Source organism: Hyperolius riggenbachi, chromosome 10 (genome assembly GCF_040937935.1).
Source record: "Hyperolius riggenbachi isolate aHypRig1 chromosome 10, aHypRig1.pri, whole genome shotgun sequence".
Classification (NCBI taxonomy): Eukaryota; Metazoa; Chordata; class Amphibia; order Anura; family Hyperoliidae; genus Hyperolius; species Hyperolius riggenbachi.
This window is the reverse complement of record NC_090655.1, coordinates 192,555,211-192,579,692: the sequence shown is the minus strand read 5'-3', so window position 1 is coordinate 192,579,692 and position 24,482 is coordinate 192,555,211. Positions and strand designations below refer to the sequence as shown.

At 43.3% G+C, this 24,482-nt stretch overlaps 2 protein-coding genes across 4 annotated transcripts in view; both read left to right on the top strand.

Moving 5' to 3' along the window:
• The window catches only part of RASGEF1A (RasGEF domain family member 1A), a 588,936-nt gene extending 571,350 nt beyond the window's left edge, over positions 1 to 17,586 (top strand). For all 3 annotated transcript variants that reach the window (XM_068255490.1, XM_068255489.1, XM_068255488.1), the window contains 7 exons: positions 1,733 to 1,825; positions 3,457 to 3,559; positions 7,318 to 7,397; positions 9,554 to 9,745; positions 10,641 to 10,764; positions 12,911 to 12,983; positions 14,372 to 17,586. In XM_068255490.1, the coding sequence (XP_068111591.1) occupies positions 1,733 to 1,825; positions 3,457 to 3,559; positions 7,318 to 7,397; positions 9,554 to 9,745; positions 10,641 to 10,764; positions 12,911 to 12,983; positions 14,372 to 14,396 (690 nt within the window). In that variant the 3' untranslated portion in view covers positions 14,397 to 17,586. The remainder of the gene's footprint in view (positions 1 to 1,732; positions 1,826 to 3,456; positions 3,560 to 7,317; positions 7,398 to 9,553; positions 9,746 to 10,640; positions 10,765 to 12,910; positions 12,984 to 14,371) is intronic.
• A 5,865-nt stretch (positions 17,587 to 23,451) lies between these two features.
• LOC137536765 (putative uncharacterized protein DDB_G0290521) lies at positions 23,452 to 24,060 on the top strand. Its single transcript, XM_068258972.1, has one exon. The coding sequence runs from the start codon at positions 23,452 to 23,454 to the stop codon at positions 24,058 to 24,060; it is 609 nt and encodes a 202-aa protein (XP_068115073.1).
• Positions 24,061 to 24,482: the final 422 nt, after the last annotated feature.

Genomic DNA, 24,482 nt, shown 5'->3' with positions numbered 1-24,482 from the left:
CTGCATTCATAGTGGATGGAAGCATCTGCATAATCTGTAGTGACAGAACTTATATAGAATCATGCCATTTTATTGATGCTAATTTTAACTCAAAAAATAAAAAAAATCCTATGGAGAGGGAAGGCTTTGGATCCTATAGAGCCTTCCTGTTCCACTTAGCGTCCCCTCGTTCCAGGGTTGTCAGCCTCGGTAGCAGTATTTGACCAATAAGTTGAATACTGTTCTGTGCCACTGCAGGAGGCTTTGGAAATCTTCAGGAACCAAAGACGGGCGACTCCGTACTGCACCGGCGAGAGAGCATGCTAGCACTGGCGCATTATGTAGTCACTTGTCTTCGAGAGCACTCGTTCTCCCAAAGCCTCTTGCAGCAGCATAGAGTAGTAATCAACCGATTGGTCGAATACTTCTTACAGGGTGACAGCGCTGTAACGAGGGGAAAGCTTTCCCTCTCCATAGGTATCTGTTTTTTTTTTTAATTGATATTCACTTTAACCAACCAAGATAATGGAAATCCATCTTCCATAAGTGAAGCCATGTATAGACTAACAGTACTGAATAGGCATTTTTCAACTATTATTAGCTCCTTATCTCTAGTCTGTATAGACATGTGGTTTTCCTGAATGATATGTACTGTACTGGGGAGATTGGGGTGGGAGAGGAGAGAGTAATCCACTGTAGGGAACAAAATAAATGGCTTTGGTAAAAAAAAATCTATAGTGAGTGATTGTCCCCCTGAGGAAGGTCTGACTGACTAAACCTATGCCTCTCTGCAAAATGTATCCTCCAAGATACACTGATAAAGTATAGCTATGATGCAGTCAGTAACTGGACTTCTGATAGGGCAGGGTTTAGAGATGCAAATAGATTATGTTATGAATTGCTGCTTTGATTTGCGTTTAGTGCGCACTTGCTGGTTTTTACTATGAAACTCAAATGGGCCACAGACACTGTAGCTTATGTTTTAATACACATGTACGCTCTCATGTTGTACCTTACGCTTTATATTTTGCATTCTACTTTTGACATTGGTTTAAGAAAATACTGTATATTTGAATAAGCTGTATTGAAGAGCGATCTAACTGAAGGTAGTGGAGGGCAGATTTATCAAAACCAGTCTAGGGAAGATTGTTGGAAAACTGATGCAAAAGCAGAGCAGTTATTTAGAGCAAACAATCGGGATCTTTGATCTGGGCACCTGCTCCACTTTTGCACCATTCAGGCTCTTTTTTTTTTCCTTGTCCCGGTGTCCTCTGCTGATTCGCCTCCCTCTGGCGAGCCAACTTTATAGGCTTTAATTGGGCAAATAAACTCTTATCTCTCTGGTCTTCTGATGCTCTCACCTGATTTCCCTGGATAGCTGTTGCTAAAGCTGTCACTCCAGCTGGCTCTCTGCTGTACAGATTATACACCATTCTCAAAGTATATTTTCTAGATATACCACGTATGTCTCTTTCTAATAAAACTTTCAATTACCTGCTCTTTCAGCCATTATGCATATGGTAAAAGGAGTGGGGTGGGGGGTTCTGGGTGGACAACAACATTTTAAACAGTCTCATGAATAATAAAAAAGTAATTACTTCAAAAGCTGAACTGGGCAGGAAAGATTTCTCGCATGAAGGGTGAGGTTTGGATTTTGAGCAGTGCCCTGTTGTAGATAATTAGCTCTGAGCACAGCTCTACAGTTCATTTGCTTCTGTCACTTATATTATGAGCCTCCTGTATTTCTCCCCAGTGCCGAAGTGATGTCACCAAGACCTATAACCTAGAAGCCTATGATAACTGGTTTAACTGCCTCAGCATGCTGGTGGCGACAGAGATATGCCGGGTGAGTCGTACTTCCATTCAGTCTGGCATGCTGCTGTGTTTATTATCTGTACCTTTATGTACTGTCACAAGGGCAAGAGCTGGTTCTGTCTCTGCTTCTGTATTGTGCTTTCCTTACAACGCAAAAAAACCAGAAATATAACATCTACAGGATGCAACATTATTGTAAATCAAAATAATGCGTCAGTTGTCCTTGCCAGTTTATTTACTATACATTTCAGCTAATTGACTTAAAATAAAACAAACAAGAAACAGTATATAAATAATGGCAAGCACATTTCATTGTATATTATTTATCATGTACTTATATAGTATTGACATCCTCCGCAGTGCTTTACAGAGTATATAGCCATGTCACTAACTGCTCCTTATAATATAATTCCTAATGTAGTCAGTCTAATTTCCTGTCATGTTCTAAGACCATTCCCTCATGGGGGGGGGGGGGGGGACCAGTTCACTTATCGCTAAGTGTTTTGGGTGCCCGGAGGAAATCCACACAAGCATAAATACTGACCAGTACCAGCCCTCTATCTCACACCTTGGGCATATTTACAAGTGTGACAACCTGCATTGGCACAGACACACTTTTCAGAACGTCATACTTGTGTAAGTGGGGATCAGATTACGTTTTTTCAGATCCCAGTGATTGTCACTATTGGCAATAATAATCAGCAAGAGCCAACAGTCAGTATATTATAAGCATAGTTTTATGAAATTGGTGATCATATTTTTAAAACTGAATAACAAAAAAGTGCTAATTTGAATTCAGATTGCCTGTCCTATTATGGTAAATAAGCCCCTATAATGATTTACAGCGCGAAACAAACACATATTATAAAGCTGTGAACTGCAGCTATGTACCAACTTCCTGTCTACGAGTAGACATGTGAGCAGCTGTCAGAAGCTCTATATTAATTCTTAGAAATCTTCAGCTGCAGAGTTGAGCAAAACCACACAGTTCCCTACATGTGCATATCACGGCTGTAGTCTAACTGTTGGTGCTACCTTGTATATTTTTAATTTATTTTCTATATATTTTTACCTGCATATGCTGCAGGTTTTATTTTATGTGTCTGTTTATCAATATTAGAGATAGCATTTTTTTTTTTGCTTTCTATGTATTGGTAATCTTTACTGTGAATCCTATAATATGCAGTTCTGTCCCACATGCTTAGTTTTTTAAGTCTTAACCAAGGATGAGCAGATGAAAGACGCTCTGCTTTTATTCCATTCCATCTTTACAGCTGTCACTAGTTTAAACCTGTTAAACTGGCTACAGGGTCCTTTAAGTGATTCTTGTACCAGATAAACCCTTGTCTGCATTCAGACAGCCTATGCATTAAACAGCCCAGCACCTGGCATAGACTATGTAGCAATGCATGTTGGGCAACGCTTTACAGAGAGTGTATATAACTGGATGAGAAATGGATGAGTTATGGGTTCCCTTTTGTGCAGTGATCAGGCCAATCTAATAGATTGTATAAAATTGCATGCATTACTTATATTTTGGATTATCATTTCACTGCTTTGATTGACTCAATGATGACCCGCATGTGCACGTATGCTGAATAACTCCTGTAGGATAAGGTTGTAGCTGTAGAATGACCACAACATCTTATTATGCCCATGCAGGTGGTGAAGAAGAAACAAAGAACCAGGGTGATGGAGTTTTTCATAGATGTAGCGCGGGAATGTTTCAACATCGGAAACTTCAACTCCATGATGGCCATCATCTGTAAGTTTCCTACGTCTGAAAATCAGCGATTAGATCTCAATGCATATTGATAGCTCAATGCACAACACATACGAAACCTGAAAATTGTACTTGCTTTTTGCTGGTTGCTACCTTTGTAATAAAATATATCTGTTGTGTAATGGTTTGCTTTTGTGTCTAAATATATTGTGGTGAAACCCCTCCCACAGTGTGATGTCAGGACCATGGTGCTGACATCACACTGTGGGAGCCTTGTTGCATTGTGGGAAATAACAGCTGTTTCCAACTGCCAAAAATGCTTCATCTCTTTCCACAGAGATCACCTGCCAGCAGTAAAAATGTTGCCATGTGATAAATGTCAGAATGTAAATCAGGGAGAGGAAAGATTTTACAATGGGCAAATACTGACAATCATTTATACATAATTATTGTAAGAATTAAGCAAACACTGACAATCATTTATATTGTTGAAATTAAGCACTTTTTTCATTACGTTATTTTCCCTGCAGTTCCTCTTTAAGAGATACGTTTAAAGTAATCCTGTCACAAAACAGGGCAATCCAAACTGAGTATGTGATAAAATAGAAAATAACTGTTACCGTATATACTCGCAAGCAAACCGACCCGCATATAAGCCGACCCCCCAACTTTTACCTGAAAAAACAGGAAAAAATTATTGACCCTCATGTAAGCCGGGGGTAGGAAATGCTGGCCGCGTGATCCCCCCAGTGTGTCCCAGTATAGCTAGTAAAGTGCTCAGTATAGCTAGTATAGTGCCCAGTATGGGTAGGTAGTTCCCCAGTTTAGCTAGTATAGTGCTTAGTATAGCTAGTATAGTGCCCAGTATAGCTAGTATAGTGCCTAGTATGGGTAGGTAGTTCCCCAGTATAGCTAGTATAGTGCTCAGTATAGCTAGTATAGTGCCCAGTATAGCTAGTAAAGTGCCCAGTATAGTGCCCCAGTATAGCTAGTATAGTGCCCAGTATAGCTAGTATAGTGCCCCAGTATAGCTAGTATAGTGCCCCAGTATAGTAGTATAGTGCCCAGTATGAGTAGGTAGTGCCCCAGTATAGCTAGTATAGTGCCCAGTATGGGTAGGTAGTGCCCCAGTTTAGCTAGTATAGTGCCCTGTATAGCTAGTATAGTGCCCAGTATAGGTAGGTAGTGCCCAGTATAGCGCCCAGTATAGCTAGTATAGTGCCCAGTATAGGTAGGTAGTGCCCAGTATAGCGCCCAGTATAGGTAGGTAGTGCTCAGTATAGTGCCCCAGTATAGCTAGTACAGTGCCCAGTATAGGTAGTGCCCCCTCCTCTCCACCGCCCTGCGGTCGCCGCTATCACCTGAGCTGGCGCCGCATCTTCTATTATTCCCCTCTCCGCTCGTAAAGTAATTCCCAGCAGCGCGCCCCGCGGCTGCTGTGATGACGAGGCAGAAAACCATAGAGAGAGAGCGGTTCCCATAGCTACAGGAAGCCGCTCCCTCTCTACGGCTCCTGCTTCATCATCACAGCAGCCGCCGTAGGGCACGCTGCTGTCAATTACTATACGAGCGGAGAGGGGAATAATAGAAGATGCGGCGCCAGCTCAGGTGATAGCGGCGGCCGAGGGGCGGGGGAGCGGGGGCGCGGACCACAGGTGACTCGCAAGCAAGCCGACCCCCCAACTTTTGACCTCCTTTTTGGGGGTCAAAAATTCGGCTTGCTTGCGAGTATATACGGTATTTAGCAAAATTTCTATGCTAGAAGAATGGTATTGTGTTCCAGATATGTTAGATGCTGATGTGATATGAAAATTTGCTGCTAACAAACACATCAGCAGTCACTCCAAAGCTTCCTTTCGGTTTGACAAGTCTCATCCCCTGCTCTAGTAGAGAATATCTTGTGACAGTGAGAAGATCATATTATACTGTAGCACAGCTTACCATTAGTACAGTAAAACTCCAGGAGAAAGTGAAAGCAAGACTGCTAAGCATTTCAGGTTTATTTAAAAGGAGTGTGTTTAAGAAGTTATAATAGTGTGGTTAACCCCCTTGCCGGTCCAATTCCCATGGCAAGGGGGCAGCGCAGCACTTTTTTTTTATTTTTTAAATCATGTAGCGAGCCCAGGGCTCGCTACATGATAGCCGCTAAGCAGCGGCATCCCCCCACCCACTCCGATCGCCTCCGGCGATCAGAGTAAGCAGAAAATCCCATTCAGAACGGGATTTCCTGCTGGGCTTCCCCGGTCGCCATGGCGACGGGGCGGGATGACGTTATGGACGTCGGGACGTCAGAGGGAATCCCGATCCACCCCTCAGCGCTGCCTGGCACTGATTGGCCAGGCTGCACAGGGGTCGGGGGGGCTGCGCGGCGGGTAGCGGCGAATCGGCGGGTAGCAGCGGCGATCGTGTACCACACGCAGCTAGCAAAGTGCTAGCTGCGTGTAGTAAAAAAAAATTGGAAAATCGGCCCAGCAGGACCTGAGAAATCCTCCTACGCAAGTTACCCCGAGCTGAGCTCGGGATAACCGGCAAGGAGGTTAATCTATAGGAGAAGAAATTGAGTGCTGTAACAAATGCAGAGCTGTATGGCAAAAGTGACTTGGGTCCCTAGGGGCAGAAGCATACTTGCAGCAGACCTCAAAACAATCTAACAAGTTTATTTGTACCTGTGATACACGCTATCATAAAAATACTATTGTGTTTAATAAATGAGCTCTTTTTTGCTTAGGTATGTGTCTGTTTATGTCTGTACCACCATCACTTGCAAAAACATGATTAGGAAACTGTTCAGAGGCATGCTGCAAGCATTGTATCTCTCTAGAGGAGGACGTGCCTGTAGATTTATTCTTTTTTATCATGCGATTACTTTCTGTTTGTGAGGAGCCCAGTGAACAGGTTTATTGGAGTGATTCCCGTATTCCATAACTTCCTTTTTTTCCATTGGTTTCTAGAGTTGCATGCAGGGCCGTTTTTAGGCATAGGCAAGCCAAGCAAACCATGCCTGAGGTGTCAACTGTAGGAGGGGGTATCACAGAGGTAGTCTTAGCACTCTGTACGTTATAGAATTCTTATAGTCAACTGTTAGTTCCACTAAGAAAGAAATGGTAATTTTAACACCTATATGGACACCGTTGTGTCAATAGTTGCAACTCTAATTGGAATTCCAGTATAATATTCTAACCTGTAAAGACCCCAGCTGTACATTAGCAGTAAAATGTTTATAAAGTATATCCACACCCCTCAAAACCGTTATTGGAAGGGTCTGTTATATGGGTTCAGTGAGTCTGGGCCAGTGAGATGTATATGGCCTTGTGTAATCATTTGTGTATCCTTTATATATTTATTTTGAGGAACAACATTATTTCCATTTCGTATTGGTGTCCACAGAATTAATTGATGTAAGTTATAATTTTCCTGTTCATAACATAAGGGTAGTGAGACAAAAGTTTGCCTTGGGTGCCAAAATGGCCAGAAACAGCCCTGGTTGCATGGAGCACTGTAACCAGATTGGGAACACTGATATGGGTGACATGTACACCATATCCTCTGCACTGACGGGTATCTGCTGAAGACTGCTTGCTTTGTGTGCAGTGGTTGGACAGGGTTTTCCAGTCTTCTTGCTCTAGGTCATTATGCTAGTAATGTGCCATACAAAGCAGCCTAGCGCTTGAGGCTGCTGTTTTTCACATTGCCTTCTGTGTCACAGGTTGTCAAATGATTACCCTTACTGTCTGAACATATACTGCTGATGTGACCATTGTCATTTCTGATCTTTTTATATCTCCTGTTTTCTGGTACAGCTGGAATGAACCTCAGTCCTGTAGCACGGCTTAAGAAGACTTGGTCAAAAGTCAAAACAGCCAAGTTTGATGTTCTGGAGGTAAGAGCATTTCTAATATATTGTGTAAATAGGTTTGCATTTTTGTATTACTTTAGAGTACCGGTATTTCTCTGCTTGCATATAAGCAGGTATAAGTTACACGCCAAAAACTATACGATCCTGTACTAACCACACTGTATACCAAACACCTGGTAGAGTTGGTGAGAGGTTGAACTTAAAGTGGATCTCCAGCCTCCAAAGTAAAATTCAGCAGGCTTCTTGTAAAAGAAAGTTATAGTTACCTGCGATGCCTTCTCCCTAGAAGCTGTCCCTAACCTCCTGAATCACCTGACTTCTGGCGCATGGCTCCGCCTCCCCTTCCCTACCCAGAGAAAAATACTCCAGTAACCACATGCCAGAAGTTGGGTGATTTAGTGTGGTCGGGACGGCTTTGAGGGAGAAGGCATCTCGGGTAACTATAACTTTCTTTTACAGGAAGGCTGTTGCATTTTAATTCAGAGGCTGGAGATCAGCTTTAAAAGGAACCTCAGGAAAGATATATATGGAGGCTGCCATTTTTATGTCCTTTTAGACAGTTGCCTGGCAGTTCTCCTGATCCATTTGGCCGCAGTAGCGCCTGGATCACACACCTGAGACAAGCATGCAGCTAATCTGTTAGAAACATCTGATCTGTTCGCTTGTTCAGGGCGTCAGACTTAAAGTATTAGAAGCAGTGGATCAGCAGGACAGTCAGGCAATGTGCATTGTTTAAAAGAAAATAAATGTCAGCCTCCATATGTCTCTCGCCTCAGGTTCCCTTTAATGGAAGCATCTTATTTTCCACATGATTGACTATGTAACCTTTTTAGAGCTGCCGATAATAATGTCTTCAGAGCTATGAACATAAATCCACTATTGGGATGAAAGGCAGTCGGTGCATATGTTATCACTATATTCAATTCAAGGTTTGCTAAGTGATTCATCCTACCACAGAGCCATATAATTAAAGTATTGTGGGGGAAATCCATATGAAATGCAGACCTTCCAGAGCCTGACCGTTAAGCAGACATCTCTGACCTCATCTCTGTTACAGCTTGTTAGGGAGCTGTGACCTTTCCCCTTCAGCAGTAGCATATAGTAATTGTGTCTTTAGCTGTAGACTGGATCATGGCACCATCTAGTGGTCATGCACAAAACTTCATTCGAGACATTATTTGTATTGTTTAACTTTTGTATGGGGCGAATGGAGTCATCACTAGTTATTTTTGTTTTAAAATAGATTTCATAAGGAAGAGTTTGTTTATAGCTACAAGATCTATGGCTAGTATTAATTGTGGCAATGTATAACTGAATGCTTAAAGGACAACTATCAATAAGCACGTGTTCTAAAACTACAATTTACAAGTAATGTCTAAGTATTTTCTAATAGCTGTTCCTACTTTTCATATTAAAAATCAGAGGTAAAAGCTGTACTTTGGTTTCTGTAGATTTTAGCTGCATCCATTAGCAGATGTGATTCTTTTTATGTGAAATGTAGCATCACTGCCAGTGCTGGTCTCTGTATCTCTCAAAAGACTACAGACTAATTTTCTTTGATAGGAAAAAACTAAACAAAAAAACTATTGTGTGTGAAACCTGACACCAAGGCAGGATTTTCACATAGAGTGTTTACTAGCAGATAAGACATGCATTTATTTCTGCTTAGTACTGCACACCAGTTCTCCTCAGACACTTCAGCTCTCCCTGAAAGCCTCACATGTTACTGTGCTTATGCTATGCATCTTATTCAGAGAGAAAGTCAGCAGTTAATGAGACATGCTGTCACATGCAAAAACTAAAAAGTACACACAGGGTTAACAGATGTAGGGAGAGGGATCTCCCTCCCCCCCTCCCCCCCATAATTTACTGGTTCCGATGCCAGTCTCTGACACCCATTAGTGAGACACTTTTGAAACATTAAAGGAAGAGATAAATAGAGGACGGTACACAGCAGCACTTAGGAACACCTAGACAAGCTATTTCTATCCCAGTTTAAAAAAAAACATTTTTTTATCTTCTCTACATCTGAGAATGGTTATTGCAATACTATTTAGAAATAAATAAATAAATAAATAACAGATGTGATACTTTGTAATGAAAGTGTGCTTATATGCTGATGTATTTATGCAATATTGTTTTTGCTGAACCATTGTTTTTTTTATATTTATTCTTGGCAGCATCATATGGACCCATCAAGCAATTTTTGCAATTACCGCACAGCACTCCAGGGGGCAACACAAAGGTCCCAGAGTGCCAACAGCAGCCGGGAGAAAATAGTCATTCCGGTCTTCAATCTGTTTATCAAAGACATCTTCTTCATGCACAAAATCCATTCCAATCGCTTACCTAATGGGCACATCAACTTTAAGGTAAAAATACAGCTATTTTGAGGAGCTATAGCTGTATGTCAGGGTAGAGAACCTCAGAGAGGACAGCTGTTTAAAAACTCAAAAAAAAAAATGTTGATCACAGGGGATGAAGGCACACATTGGACTGCATGTGATCAGTGATACAGCGATAAGACAAAGCAGTGGTTTATCTGCCCTCCCTGCGACCTCCCACTCCTCCAAGTGCCTTTTTATTTGTACATTAGTGGTCACTGGGGTCAGTAACATCCCTCCTATACTGGATACCAGCGAGCCTTCACATTATAGTGCCTCTGTTGTACTGCTCCCCATTATAGTATAAACACACTGTAGTATAGTATAACACACTGCCACCATTACGTCCCTCTAGTGCCAAAAATATGGCTCTCCAGTGTCACCAATTCATCCACTCAATATGCCACCATTGTGACCCTTGTCAGTATGTCTTCCCTACCCAACGTGCAGAGTGATGCAGGGGAGCTGCAGAGAGGCTACCTGCTCTGATGGTCTGATTCCCCCCCCCCCCCCCCATCCACTTCTCATGTCTCCAGCACTTACGTGTCACATGACAAACATGCGCCTGGGAAAGATATGGGAGGTGCATCTTACAGCCCAACTTAGCTATGTCTCTCCTCTGATTTTATATGCCTCTCTGCACATGGGGGATAGAGCACTTCTCATGGCTGTAATCAATGAGTGAATCTGAGCCGTCTTTGTGTCATATCACATTCTACTGTATTGCATGTGTGTCAGTCTTGCACAGTTCTGTACGTAATGAGGACTGATGTGACCCCAATCAAGAGAAAGGCAGACTTGTCGGCCTCATAAATTGTTTCTTATTTGTGTTTAGCCATTCATTATATTCTGTATGGCAATAACCTCTGTATCCCCTTGGCAGAAATTTATGGAGATTTCCAGGCAGATCCATGATTTCCTGACCTGGAAGCAGGTGGAATGTCCATTTGAAAAAGACAAGAAAATTCAGACCTACCTTCTCACGACCCCCATCTACACAGAGGAAGGTGAGTGTGCGCGGAGATCTTTGCCCTGAATGGGGCACTCTCTCTCTAGGGTTAGCTAATTTTAAAATAATTCATCAAGCATGACACTTACTATTAATGGATTGTTGTGACCAGACAAATATAACACGCTTAGTTATTTTACTTAGGCAACTGTTATGTAACCTGTCGTGCTTTATAGCTGACACCACGGTAACATCCCTGCTGGATTAATTAAATCCTTCGTATAGTGCCTGGGGCCTTGTTAAGCATGTAATGCCAGTCCTAGTAGCCATAAGCACTTTTCACACTTCATTTTTCAGTGAGACGACATTAATTTACCTACATGCAAATATGTTTCTATTTTAACGTATTACAGGGTGCATAGAGACATGAAAAATGTTAGTAGCCTGGCTGTAATGCTAGTAGTCTTAATATAATGGATTCAGAATTATTCTCCTGGAACAAGCATGCAAACAAGGGGCCTAATGATATATAAATACAAAATAAATGTGTCTCCCTATATCAAAAATGACCTTCCACTTGATTCAGTTAGTTATATTTGGTTGCATTTCAGATGTATAAACAAAAATTGCATTGTCTGTGTCAAAACTTTTGCCATTACATTAAAGCAACAAACCTGAAATAAAACTTACAAGTACCGTAATTGTATGTATAGTGGTAATCCTAAACAGAACTTTCCTGGAATCCCATCTTTTTATTTTAGGTTAAAAGGTTAACAGTCTTAGCGTTGCTTAATGGCACATTTATATTTTTGCTGCTCATTCAGCTCCCACACAGAGAAATGATAACCTATGGAACTGTCCTGGTGCCATAAATGTTTGCACAGAGATGCAAATGTTTTAGAAGAACGGCCACTGCAGTCTGACTTCTCCAACTGCAAAGATAAAGTACTGGTTTAATAGCCCTAGCAATAAACAAAAATAATACAAAAAAGTGTACACAGGCAAGATTTAAATAGGATTGATACTATATGTTCACATGTTCATCTCATCACGCCACATTGTTACTTTGTTTACCCTTTAAGATGTTTCTAGTTATATAAAGGTGACCACTAACGGTCCAATCTTTTTCATCCAAACTTACCATTTCTGTGCAATATAAGGGAACTGGCTATAGTATCCATTCAATAGTCACTCAGTTTACTATTCTACTACATAGATTTGTTCTGGGTACACACGTTGCGATTTCCCATCTAAATCGCGGAATCGATCGATTATTTTGAACACGTTCAATCGGGTTTCGATCGATACAGCCGTCAATGCTTATTTACCTTTCTCCGCCCAAGCAATGCCTATTTACCTTTCTCTGCCCAAGCTTATTTACCTTTCTCCGCCTTGTAACTGCACTTTAGTGCAGTTACAAGGCGGAGAAAGGTAAATAAGCTTGCTCAGCTTTCAAATAACGGCAGCTCTTACCATCGATAACAGATGCCTCCCTACTATACAATGGTATAGTCCTGCATTGGCGTCGGAAAGGGAAAGCTGCTGACGTGACTGCCTGGCTATAAATCATTAGTGGCAGTGAACAATTACATTTATCTTGGACTATATACTGTGCCATAACATTACTACAAAGAGACATATGTATGTTAAAGGGTCTGAAAAAGATCAAACTAGCAATAGTGCCCCTTTAATACACAGAACAAATGCAATACCTTTGACTTGCATTAGATGTGCAGCAAACACGAATTTGCAGAAATATAATTCGCTTACAAATTCTGTCATTTGTGAAAGAGGCCTCACTGTGATCTGCTATGACCCAGCAGAGAGAGGCAGATAAGTTTCACTTAATGATAGACAATTCAGAATCCCTGGAGAACCTTGATAAATGCTGGGTACACACGACTCAATTTCCTGTCTGATCGACCTGGTAATTTGATGGGCAGTTGTCCAAACTGCTCTCGACCGATAATGGGATCAATTTTTCCCATGAGAGCTTTGCAAAATCGATCCCGTTATCGAACAGGAGCTGGTCGGACATTTGGGAAATAATTGTCCAATTCCCACCAATCGGATGGAAAATGGCATCATGTGAATTTAGCATTAGCGAGAAAGGCCCAGAAAACAAATAAGAAATAACTCAATGTCTGTAATGCACTACTTATATGATAAACACAACTAACAGCAGTTATCTCTCACATTTGTAGCTCTCTTTATGGCTTCTTTTGAAAATGAGGGTCCAGATAATCACATGGAGAAGGACAGCTGGAAGACTCTCAGGTACAGTCAGCTCTCCTGTTACAACCATGGATAGAATATTGGAATCCAAGCTGTAATGCTACATCAGCACTGACCTGAGGATTCAGCAGATATAGGATGATATTAGTCAGAGCGTGCGCGGAAATAAAGATTTTGCTCTTATATTAAGAAATTAGTTTTATTCTTGCTCTACTGGCAGGCTCTCAATCTATAGAAGTCTTTCAGATGTTTCATATTATGAAGAGAGAAGCAGCATAACTTTGTGCCAACTGGGTTGAGCTAAAAACAGATCTGGAAGAGGGGGGGGGGGGGGGGCATCTGTGAGTTTATAATAACACCTGAAGGATCAATATTAAGTAATTGATCCTACAAGACAAAACAGTAATCAGAGATGGCAGGAGCCATTGACAAGTAATGAAGGAGGAAGTCAGTCCAAGAACCAGCAAACTGCTATTTGTAGAACATTATCAGCAACATCCTCCATGTTAAGGTAGCCAAACATTCACAGTGCTTTGGCCAATCAGAACAATTGATTTTTTTATTGATCAACAAATACAGTATTGTCAACTGAGAAGAAATCTATCAAAGCCCCACACACTGGTAGTGATATTGGATAGATTTCACCCAAATTATTGATTAACTGTTTTGATCAACCACACCAAAGATTGGACAAGCACCATCAAAATAACCACGGTATAGAAATCACCCAATCAAATAAATATATATGTAAATCAACCCAGAATGTGCAGAACGGCAATGTAAATGCATGTGTTAAAACCTATGCCTCAAAAAACCACACCAATCCAATACCTAGGTAGGAGACAAAATAAACAGTGCAGATCAAGTAGAACAAAAAATATATATAGTTGGAGAAATTGCTAGAAAGGGCAATATAGTTACTCTACACTTATAATATATAAGTGTAGAGTCCACCAATTAGTATAAAGAGCTGACCAGAATGCAGCAACACCATACAGAGCTGTGCGTGTGAACAGAGTGAAGTTGCAGTAAAAAAAAAGTGCATAGCTGAGATCTCACTCAAATTTGCAATGAGATCAATGTCAATACACATGGTCAGAAGCAGTAAATCGACCTAAAGTTAATCAAAAGAGTTCGAAAGGAAAGCCAAACTCTGTGCAGTCGACTATAATTTTCCATACTGCTCGACTGACAAATTTCAGCCTGAAATTGATTACTTTTTATTGACCACACAACCAAAAGTGTTTGTGTTTGATTGTAATTAGAATTTTAGAAACAAATCTAAAGGTAAAATAATCAGTTAGTGTATGAATAGTGGCTACTTTTACCCTCAGTACAGTTTCCTTTACGTAAAACCAAAATGTGTGTATGTCAGTGTTATTAGGCTTGCGTTGTTGCTCATCATGTATTTGTGTTGCTTTTCCCCACAGGTCAACGCTTCTCAACAGAGCCTGAGGAAGACTCACCAGACGCCTGAAGCACACACACGGGATTTGTGTTGTTTTTTTATTTTTGTTCTTGTATTGTGCAGAATGTTTTAGTCAGGAAGACAGTCCTCGCTGGTTGGGGGTCTGCTGATTTTTGTATATAACATTTTTCAAGTCTGAAAAATACCAGTATATAAATATAATTCTATAAATATATATTTCATGCAGTAAGCACTTATAAAAAAAGGAGAAATCTAAAAGGGATACATGTTTTCTTATTTTTGTTGTTTATGATGAATGAATCCTTTTGCTGCTGGAATGGCCAAAAAGCAGGATGCAGATTTGTACATCTGTCTTGAGTACAGAGTAATAAATGCACTGTAGGAGCCTTTTTCACTTAAGGGTTAAGCCCATATATGCTATTATTATACGTAAGGGCAGGGCCCTGTTCTCTAAAATTGATGGGTGTTTATAAATGTATGGATTTTTAATGGGCCCAGAGAGACCTTATAACTTATATCAGCTCTGTCTGCCCATGCAAAAACCATTTGCTGCTAAGCTGAGGTAGTAATTACCCATGCCACACCGTCTATAGAGCAGTACAAAACCAGCAATTACATTGCTAAAATAGATTTTGCCTTTTAAGACTCTTTCTTTCAACAATCTGTAAATCCATATGGAAAGACAAGTCACCGCAAGTCACAGAAAGTAACTCGAAGAACTGTGACCTTTTACATCGCCTGCTCTTAGATGCAATGAAGGTGCCTTTTAAATGACACTCGCTAATTAAAATAAAATTACCAAGTTTTCTTTGACTTGCACTCTTACAAAAGCACCCTCTGATTGTATTGTATTGCCTTTATAAACTTGTGGCTTTGGCAGTCAGAACTTCAGAACTTCTTGAAGACAGAACTGTCACTGTAGTCCCCAGGACCTGCATTTCCCAAGTCTGTCCTCATGTTGCAACAAGATAGGAGCTCAAATATACACAGGTGATTAGTGTTGCAGTAAGTAAAGTGAAGAAGATTCATCATTGTAGTGGCGACATCCACCGTCACAGAGTTTTGTTAGGGATCTGATGACTGGACGACGCATTTCTGAAAATTAAAGCAAACCTATGAGGTTTGCAAATGAAAAAGAAAGATACTTCGAGAGAGGGAAACCTCTGGACCCTCCAGAGGCTTCCCCATCTCCCTCCACCTCACCGTTCCAGCGACGTGTCCCCCTGAAGCTTGCTGCACTGCACCTGTGCAGTAGTATGGACCCGATTGGGCTTTGGCGGAAAAAGTCAAGCCCAATCAGATCCTTGCTACCGTGCATGCGTGTGCCATTGACAAGGACTTCTCCAGTGGTCACAGTGCTGGAACAGACTGGTGGAGAAGGACAGTGGAAGCCTCAGGATTATCCAGATACTTCCCTCTGTTGAGGGGAGGACCCATTTTGGGCACTTTTTCCCCCTACAGGTACTCATTTAAACCTTCAATAAATTACTGTTCAGATAAAGAGCATCGTTCATAATACTCAACCAGTCCTGTGATGTTACACAGCAACCATCATTTAACTCACAGCTGCTGATCCGCTAATAATTCCTGTTATGGTTGCCAGTATGACCTGCACTGGTCATAGGATTTGAGGGAAGCTTTGGGAAGCCCCGTAATAGATGATCTGAGTACAGCCCCCCTCCAAGTTGGCCAAAGTTTTTATATTGTCCTGTTACAGTTCAGCAAATGCAAATGATAATCAAAGCAATCGTACCAAGATGACCCCTTGTGGTACACCAAAATGGAGTATATAGGTCACACTGAATTTCCAGCATGCTGCAGCATTTTGCTCTATTAATGTTCAGGATTGTTTTTATTAATCCAAGTATTCACTTACTGGCTGTGGTATGTGGAGTGTCTGTCTTTTGTAAATCTGCCAGTGTATGGGAGAATCCAGCCATCCAATGATTCCATGTGAAGCTATACTCTGAAGTCACACAATCTGACTAATCTCTATCATAATCATTCTTTTCACACCCCCAAGATTTGTGAATTGCTATTCAGACTATGTGGCCACGCAAAGTTATCTAGGTTGGGGTATTATTTACATGACAGCAGACCCTGGGCAGAATTTTGCTGAGTAGATGTGATTAGTTGTACCTACCAATACAAAAAGTGGTCCCGCGGTGTCTGCTTTCTATATGAATGAATGCTTGTAGGCTGTAACCCTGCGTGTCTACATATCTGTCAAGGAAAAGGTTTTCAGTGGTTTCATTAATTCTGAAGGCCTTCTAGAGTCTTAGAGAAACATTAGAAGCAGTATAAATGGAAAATGAACAATTGTATGCACTTTAGATACAAGACAACTCTAATTACAAAGGATAGGTATTGTGTGGGTTTGCAAGTCAAAGCAAACATTCAGTAATGAGCTTGTTCTGAGTGTCCCCTGTACCCTGGTTAGAAGTCATTCTGGCATACTCTGAAAGGCACGATGGATTTCAGTACTGTGTGTTACTGCTGAGGTTCATGGTAAACGTTTACCGCCTCTGTGACTATTTTTAACTATTCTCCGGAACCAATTAACTACTGTCTGTTGGCAAGCAGTCAAGTCTAGGAGAACTCATGGTCAAGCATGTCATCAGTTTGGTCAGGTAATAGATAAGTAAGTCTGATTTGGTAGTCTTGATCATGTGCTGAAACAGGATGTGACAGTACAGCCAATCAAAAAGTTGCAGATCTTAGCTGATCAAACAAATCACATGCTTCTCCATGAGTTCTCTCCTAAAGACTCATACACATGTGCAACTATTTTGCCCAACTATTATCTAAACTTGGTCTGTTGGATGATAGTTGATACGTGTGTACGCTGGCAAAAGACACGATGTCCAACTGATAACAGGTGGCTTGCCCAATCCAACCAGAGGATCGACCTGCCCAACTACATTGCGGGTTGGCCACGTGTGTACAAGTAACAACTTGTTGTTTTTGAATGCAGACTTGGTGTGAACGCAGTATTTAAAGTTGGTTGTTTAGTTGATCGGCGCATGTGCAAGTACTTGTCGTGTAAACCAGTCGTGCACCTGATCATGTTGTGCAGTTTGTTGTGCATTAAGTTGCATGTGTGTATGAGCCTTAAGGCTCACACACACATTCAACATAATGCACAACCAACTGCACAAAGGGCTTGATTTACAAAGCCGTGCTAACTGTTTAGCACGGGTGTGCTAAACAGTTAGCACGTGAAGTGCCGTTCGCGGACTTTTGCGCGCGCAAAGTGCCGTGATTTGCGCGATCGTGGCACTTGCGCGCGCAAAAGTCAACGAACGGCACTTCACGTGCTAACTGTTTAGCACACCCGTGCTAAACAGCACGGATTTGTGAATCAAGCCCAAAATGACCAACCGCACAAGTTGTTTACACGTACACATGCCCAACTGACGTCCGACAGACCAAGTTTAGATGATAGTTGGACAGATTGTTTGGGCGTGTGTACGAGCCTTTACTATTGACAAGCAGTAACATCTAGATTAGGGCCACCAATCGTGTTTAGTCACTGCCTGGAATGAAGTAGCCTGAAAGTCACAGACACAACATTGTCCCAGTTCTACAAGAAAAGTTTCACAGTGTTTGTTCCTAGGAAAGTGCTTCTCTCATCGGATTCCTGGTGTATGATGGTCAGTCACAGAGGGATACTCAGTGTTGCAGTTACTTATCACTGTTTCACAGTACTGGGGATCTTCTCATGCACATCTGTTTTTCATGACTTTTTCTGCCTTTTAAGCTGAAATATTCCATGACTGTATTATTTGGGTATTTATTTTCTGTTCCCACCAGCTTGTCCAATCAGAGCTGTACTGTGAAGCAGGGTATTCTGTGTTTGACCTAATGTGCTTGCATAAATAAATACAGAATTGCTTCAAAATCTACTCATGGTTTTCTCTTTCTTTAGCCAACATTGTTGTGAATATTGTTAGTACTTTATTATGAACTTATTAAGTAATGCAAAGAACACAGTGCAGTAACTCATAGAAACATCTTAAAATATATAAACATATATTTTTTATATTACATAAGATATAAACATACCATGATTGGTTCCTACAGGTTGTTTTTATGCGTTTTGACAATGAATTGAAAGGGAGTTGATTGCTTCCAATTATCCCTGTATACAAGGGAATAAAACCTTCTAAACATGTGGTATGAAGGTTCTTACTGAGTCCTCGCTATACATGAGATTATATGGACTGGCCTCATTGCTGCGACCCTCATTTGTCCTCTGATCTCTGAAGATGTGGTGTGTCTTCCACGTAAAATAGGGAGGACTTGTTCCCTAGGTTGGACCTGCTGAACAACATTAATCACTTCACCCCAAGAGCGATTTTTTACCTTTCAGTGCTCATCCCTTTGATTTGCCAATAGCTTAATCACTACTAATCACAATGAAATGATCTATATCTTGTTTTTTTCACCACCAATCGGGCTTTTTGGGGTTGATATTTGTTTTCAGTAATTACTTTATTTTCTATGCATTTTAAAGGGAAAAACAAGGAAAAAATTAAAAAATACACTATTTCTCTAATTTCATCCCCTATAGTTTTAATATGAACATTGCTACTGTGCATATAACCCACATATTTTATCTGCCTATTTGTTCTAGTTATCACAAGATTTGAATTATGTCCCTAGTACAAAGTATGGTGACAATATAGTATTTGGAAATAAAGGTGTATTTTTTCTTTTTTGTTTCTTTCCCACTATTTGCACGTGCACACGTAGGAGTGTGCATGCGTGCACGTGCATGCGCACAGCGGCATCAGTACTGTCTGACATTAAGAGGCTCTAGCAGGACGTTTTTATCAGCTTGTCATTAAGTGGTTAAAGGCTAAATGTGGGTAAAGAGACGCCCCAGTGTGAATAAAATTGGATTCAAAACAAGATAAAATTGAAAAAAATGAGGTGGCTTACCTCAATGATGAGATCTTTGTATAGGCAAGGAAATTTGTATGTAAATAAATATTTCTTTGTCTATACAAAGATCCCATCATTGAGGTAAACCACCTCATTTTTTCAATCTGTCTCGTTTTGTTTTTAATCCAATTCACGTGGGGCACCTCTTTACCCAAATTGTGCTTTACGTACCCCCAACATAGTTGGAGGGGTCTAGACAGACCACACATGGTTAAAACCATAATGATAATCTGTCACTTTTACCAAGGAGAGCGACCACACCCAAGTCCGGCTGGACCACCCTGAGTGGAATTGAGAGTTGTCTCTACCTGCTTCCTGTGGTCGGTTGCCCCTCTACAACCCACCTTTGTGAGTAGTACATTTACCTTACCTGCTGATATCCCGTATATAAAAACATACTGCGCTATTGGGCTCCCGATTTTATTTTTCTCTAGGATGCCCCTACTACTCAACATTAACGGCTGGCCGATAACATTTTCACTGTGTCCACTTCTTGTCTCTTCAGTCTAATACTAATGCACCTCATTTGTAGTTGCACGAGAAACATTCCAGTTGCATGCTGCAAGCGCTGTCTTTTGGTCCTGTGTGCCAATTAACTGTCTTCTCTCTGTGTAAGATTATAGTAAAGAGGCAAGATTGAGTTAGTGGCCAAACAGGCACCCCTCCCCCGAGTGTATGTGTACCTTGACCAACAACCCCCCCACCCTCCCCCGGGGTCTTTTTGATTTGCCCATGCGACACTGGCAAATGTGGTGACATCAGTATCATGTCACATGGTACAGGCGCCTGTGGTGACAATTTAAAAAGAAGCCGGATATAGGAGGGGTGAGGAGTCATGCTGGCATGGCAGCTGAGTATGCAACATTCACCATGGTCCCGGGGGGCACATACACTTGGGGGATACCTGTCAGGGGTCCGTCAGTCTTCCTGAAATTTACCTCTGCAACCAAGATTGAGCCCTTGTAAGTGAGATTTTCCTTCATGCCCGATCAATCCTTTCAACCAAACGATTGGGTGGCCATGTTGCAGGATTGATGTCTGCCAGATTCGATCATTATGATTAAATTGACCATTTAATTGATGCTGAAAATCAAAATATGCATGTGAACCCTTACATTCACAATTAAATCTGGTGCCAAAGAAAATAGGCACTTCGTCCTTGAAATGTTACTAGCTCACACATTTCAATGAGTCAAGCGATAATTAGGGATGCAGATTACCAGTACTTCACTTACAGTATCTAAGTAAAAAATTATCTTAAAAGACAGTATATGGCTGGGGTCTGTCTGGAAAAAGCTATTTACCATTAACACAATAGTGAGTGTAAAAATACATTATAAAAGTTAATATATCTACTTCAGCCCTCCGTCGTTTTCACTTTATGCATCCGAGCAATGTTCACCTCCCATTCATTAGCCTATATAACTTTATCACAATTAACTGATCTATATCTTGTTTTTTCCGCCACCAATTAGGCTTTCTTTGGGTGGTACATTTTGCTAAAAGCTACCTTACTGTAAATGCATTTTAACAGTAAGAATAAGAAAAAAACTGAAAAAATTCATTTTTTCTCAGTTTTCGGTTATTATAGTTTTAAAATAATACATGCCTCCATAATTAAAACCCACATATTGTATTTGCCCATTTGTCCCGGTTATTACACCGTTTAAATTATGTCCCTATCACAATGTATGGCGACAATATTTTATTTGGAAATAAAAGTGCATTTTTTCTGTTTTGCATCCATCACTATTTACAAGCTTATATTAAAAAAAAAATAGAAATACTTCATCTTTACATGCATATTTAAAAAGTTTAGACGCTTAGGTAAATATTTGTTTTTTTTATTATAATGTTTTTTTTTATTATTAAACATTTTATTATAGTATTTTTGGAAAGGTGTGATGTAAATAGTAATTTTTTTAATGTAAATATATGTTTATTTATTTTTTTATGTAGATGTAGTTTTACTTTTTGGCCACAAGATGGCAACCTTAGGTTTGTTAACATGTACGCTTAGAGGGACGTAGGGGGACGTAGGAGGCAGAAAAAGCAAGGCTTCCGAGAGAAGCGATCGCTTTTTCTGCGGGGGAGAGGAATCAGTGATCGGGCACCATGGCCCGATTCATTGATTCCTGGGCTAACGATCCGTGGCCGGGAGCACGCGGGAGCGCACATGGCCTCCTGGACGTAGCTTCTACGTCCAGGAGGTGAAAGTAGTTAAATACACTCTCTGGCCCATATGCAATTCAATTTTTCTCTTAAGTTTTTTTTCTCCTGGGAGATCATTTTTCATTTTCTGTTTAAAATAAACTCTGCAATTAAAAAAAAATATGAAAAGTAGGTGAAACCAATGCAATTCTTCTTAAAGAGACTCTGAAGTCTCCCAAAAATGAGGTTTTTACTTTAAAAACCTCATTAACATTATTGCCCCTCTTAAAACGCTGCAGAACCGCGGCTGAAAACCAACTCAATCACCCCAAACTCACCCCTTACTCGGCAGGCAAAATCCACGCCTATCCTGGTTTTGGATTTTGCTGCCGCCTCTATGTGCGTCAATCAGCGCGTATCTCCGCCTCTCCCCTCTCAGTGTAGGAAGACAGAGAGGGGCGGGGGAGAGGCGGCGATCCGGGCTGATTGACGCGCAGAGAGGCAGAGCTGCGCTGCCTCTATGCGAAAGGAGCCCGCGATGTACCCCTGTGAGTTTGGGGTGATTGAGGGGGTTTTCAACCACGGTTCTGCGGCGTTTTAAGAGGGGCAATAATGTTAATGAGGCTCTTCAAGTTAAGCTACGTACACACTCATGATTAAAGTCGCTGAGATGGATGATAACTACCACGTCATCCAACCAGCAGGCATGTGTCTTGTAGCCCCCGACCCGCGCCCCGCAATCAGTCTGCCAGGCGGATCTACTTAGCTGAGCCACGGCCGAGTCTATAGTGCACACAGCTCCCCAGCCTGCTACGTGACGTTAGGCATGCAATGCTCCATCTTCCTGATAACAAAACAAGCCCAGCGATGTCGCCCAAGGGTCCCAACAGCCCGGCTCAACGATGTCTCCCAAAGGTCCCAACAGCCCGGCCCAGCGATGTCACCCAAGGGTCCTAACAGCCCGGCTCAGCGATGTCGCCCAAGGGTCCCAACAGCCCGGCCCAGCGATGTCGCCCAAGGGTCCCAACAGCCCGGCTCAGCGACGTCGCCCAAGGGTCCCAACAGCCCGGCCCATCTATGTCGCTCAAAAGTCCCAACAGCCCTGCCCAGCAATGTCGCCCAAGGGTCCCAACAGCCCTGCCCAGCAATGTCGCCCAAGGGTCCCAACAGCCCGGCCCAGCTATGTCACTCAAGTCCCAACAGCCCTGCCCAGCGATGTCGCTTAAGGGTCCCAACAGCCCTGCCCAGCGATGTTGCCCAAGGGTTCCAACAGCCAGGCCCAGTGATGTCGCCCAAGGGTCCCAACAGCCAGGCCCAGCGATGTCGCCCAAGGGTCCCAACAGCCAGGCCCAGCTATGTCGCCCAAGGGTCCCAACAGCCTGGCCCAGCGATGTCGCCCAAGGGTCCCAACAGCCCTGCCCAGCGATGTCCCCCAAGGGTCCCAACAGCCAGGCTCAGCGATGTCCCCCAAGGGTCCCAACAGCCCAGCCCAGCAATGTCGCCCAAGGGTTTCAACAGCCAGGCCCAGCAATGTCCCCCAAGGGTCCCAACAGCCCTGCCTAGCGATGTCGCCCAAGGGTCCCAACGGCCCTGCCCAGCGATGTCGCCCAAGGGTCCCAACGGCCCTGCCCAGCGATATCGCTTAAGGGTCCCAACAGCCCGGCCCAGCGATGTCGTCCAAGGGTCCCAACAGCCCGGCCCAGCGATGTCGTCCAAGGGTCCCAACAGCCTTGCCAGCGATGTCGCCCAAGGTCCCAACAGCCCTGCCCAGCAATGTCGCCCAAGGGTCCCAACAGCCAGGCCCAGCGATGTCGCCCAAGGGTTCCAACAGCCCTGCCCAGCGATGTCGCTTAAGGGTCCCAACGGCCCTGCCCAGCGATGTCGCTTAAGGGTCCCAACGGCCCTGCCCAGCGATGTCGCTTAAGGGTCCCAACAGCCCGGCCCAGCGATGTCGCCCAAGGGTCCCAACAGCCTTGCCCAGCGATGTCGCCCAAGGGTCCCAACAGCCCTGCCCAGCAATGTCGCGCAAGGGTCCCAACAGCCAGGCCCAGCGATGCCACCCAAAGGTCCCAACAGCCTGGCCCAGCAATGTCGCCCAAGGGTTCCAACAGCCCTGCCCAGCGATGTCGCCCAAGGGTTCCAACAGCCTGGCCCAGCAATGTCGCCCAAGGGTCCCAACAGCCCTGCCCAGCGATGTCGCCCAAGGGTCCCAACAGCCCTGCCCAGCAATGTCGCCCAAGGGTCCCAACAGCCAGGCCCAGTGATGTCGCCCAGCGATGTCGCCCAAGGGTCCCAAAAGCCTGGCCCAGCAATGTCGCCCAAGGGTTCCAACAGCCCTGCCCAGCGATGTCGCCCAAGGGTTCCAACAGCCTGGCCCAGCAATGTTGCCCAAGGGTCCCAACAGCCCTGCCCAGCAATGTCGCCCAAGGGTCCCAACAGCCCTGCCCAGCGATGTCGCCCAAGGGTTCCAACAGCCCGGCCCAGCGATGTCGCCCAAGGGTCCCAACAGCCCTGCCCAGCGATGTCGCCCAAGGGTCCCAACAGCCCTGCCCAGCAATGTCGCCCAAGGGTCCCAACAGCCAGGCCCAGTGATGTCGCCCAGCGATGTCGCCCAAGGGTCCCAACAGCCTGGCCCAGCAATGTCGCCCAAGGGTTCCAACAGCCCTGCCCAGCGATGTCGCCCAAGGGTTCCAACAGCCTGGCCCAGCAATGTTGCCCAAGGGTCCCAACAGCCCTGCCCAGCAATGTCGCCCAAGGGTCCCAACAGCCCTGCCCAGCGATGTCGCCCAAGGGTTCCAACAGCCCGGCCCAGCGATGTCGCCCAAGGGTCCCAACAGCCCTGCCCAGCGATGTCGCCCAAGGGTCCCAACAGCCCTGCCCAGCGATGTCGCCCAAGGGTCCCAACAGCCCGGCCCAGCGATGTCGCCCAAGGGTCCCAACAGCCCGGCCCAGCGATGTCACCCAAGGGTCCCAACAGCCTGGTCCAGCAATGTCGCCCAAGGGTCCCAACAGCC

Bases quoted from the DNA above. Each gene is read 5' to 3' on its own strand.
- LOC137536765 (XM_068258972.1), top strand. From the start codon at position 23,452: ATGTCGCCCAAGGGTCCCAACAGCCCTGCCCAGCAATGTCGCGCAAGG.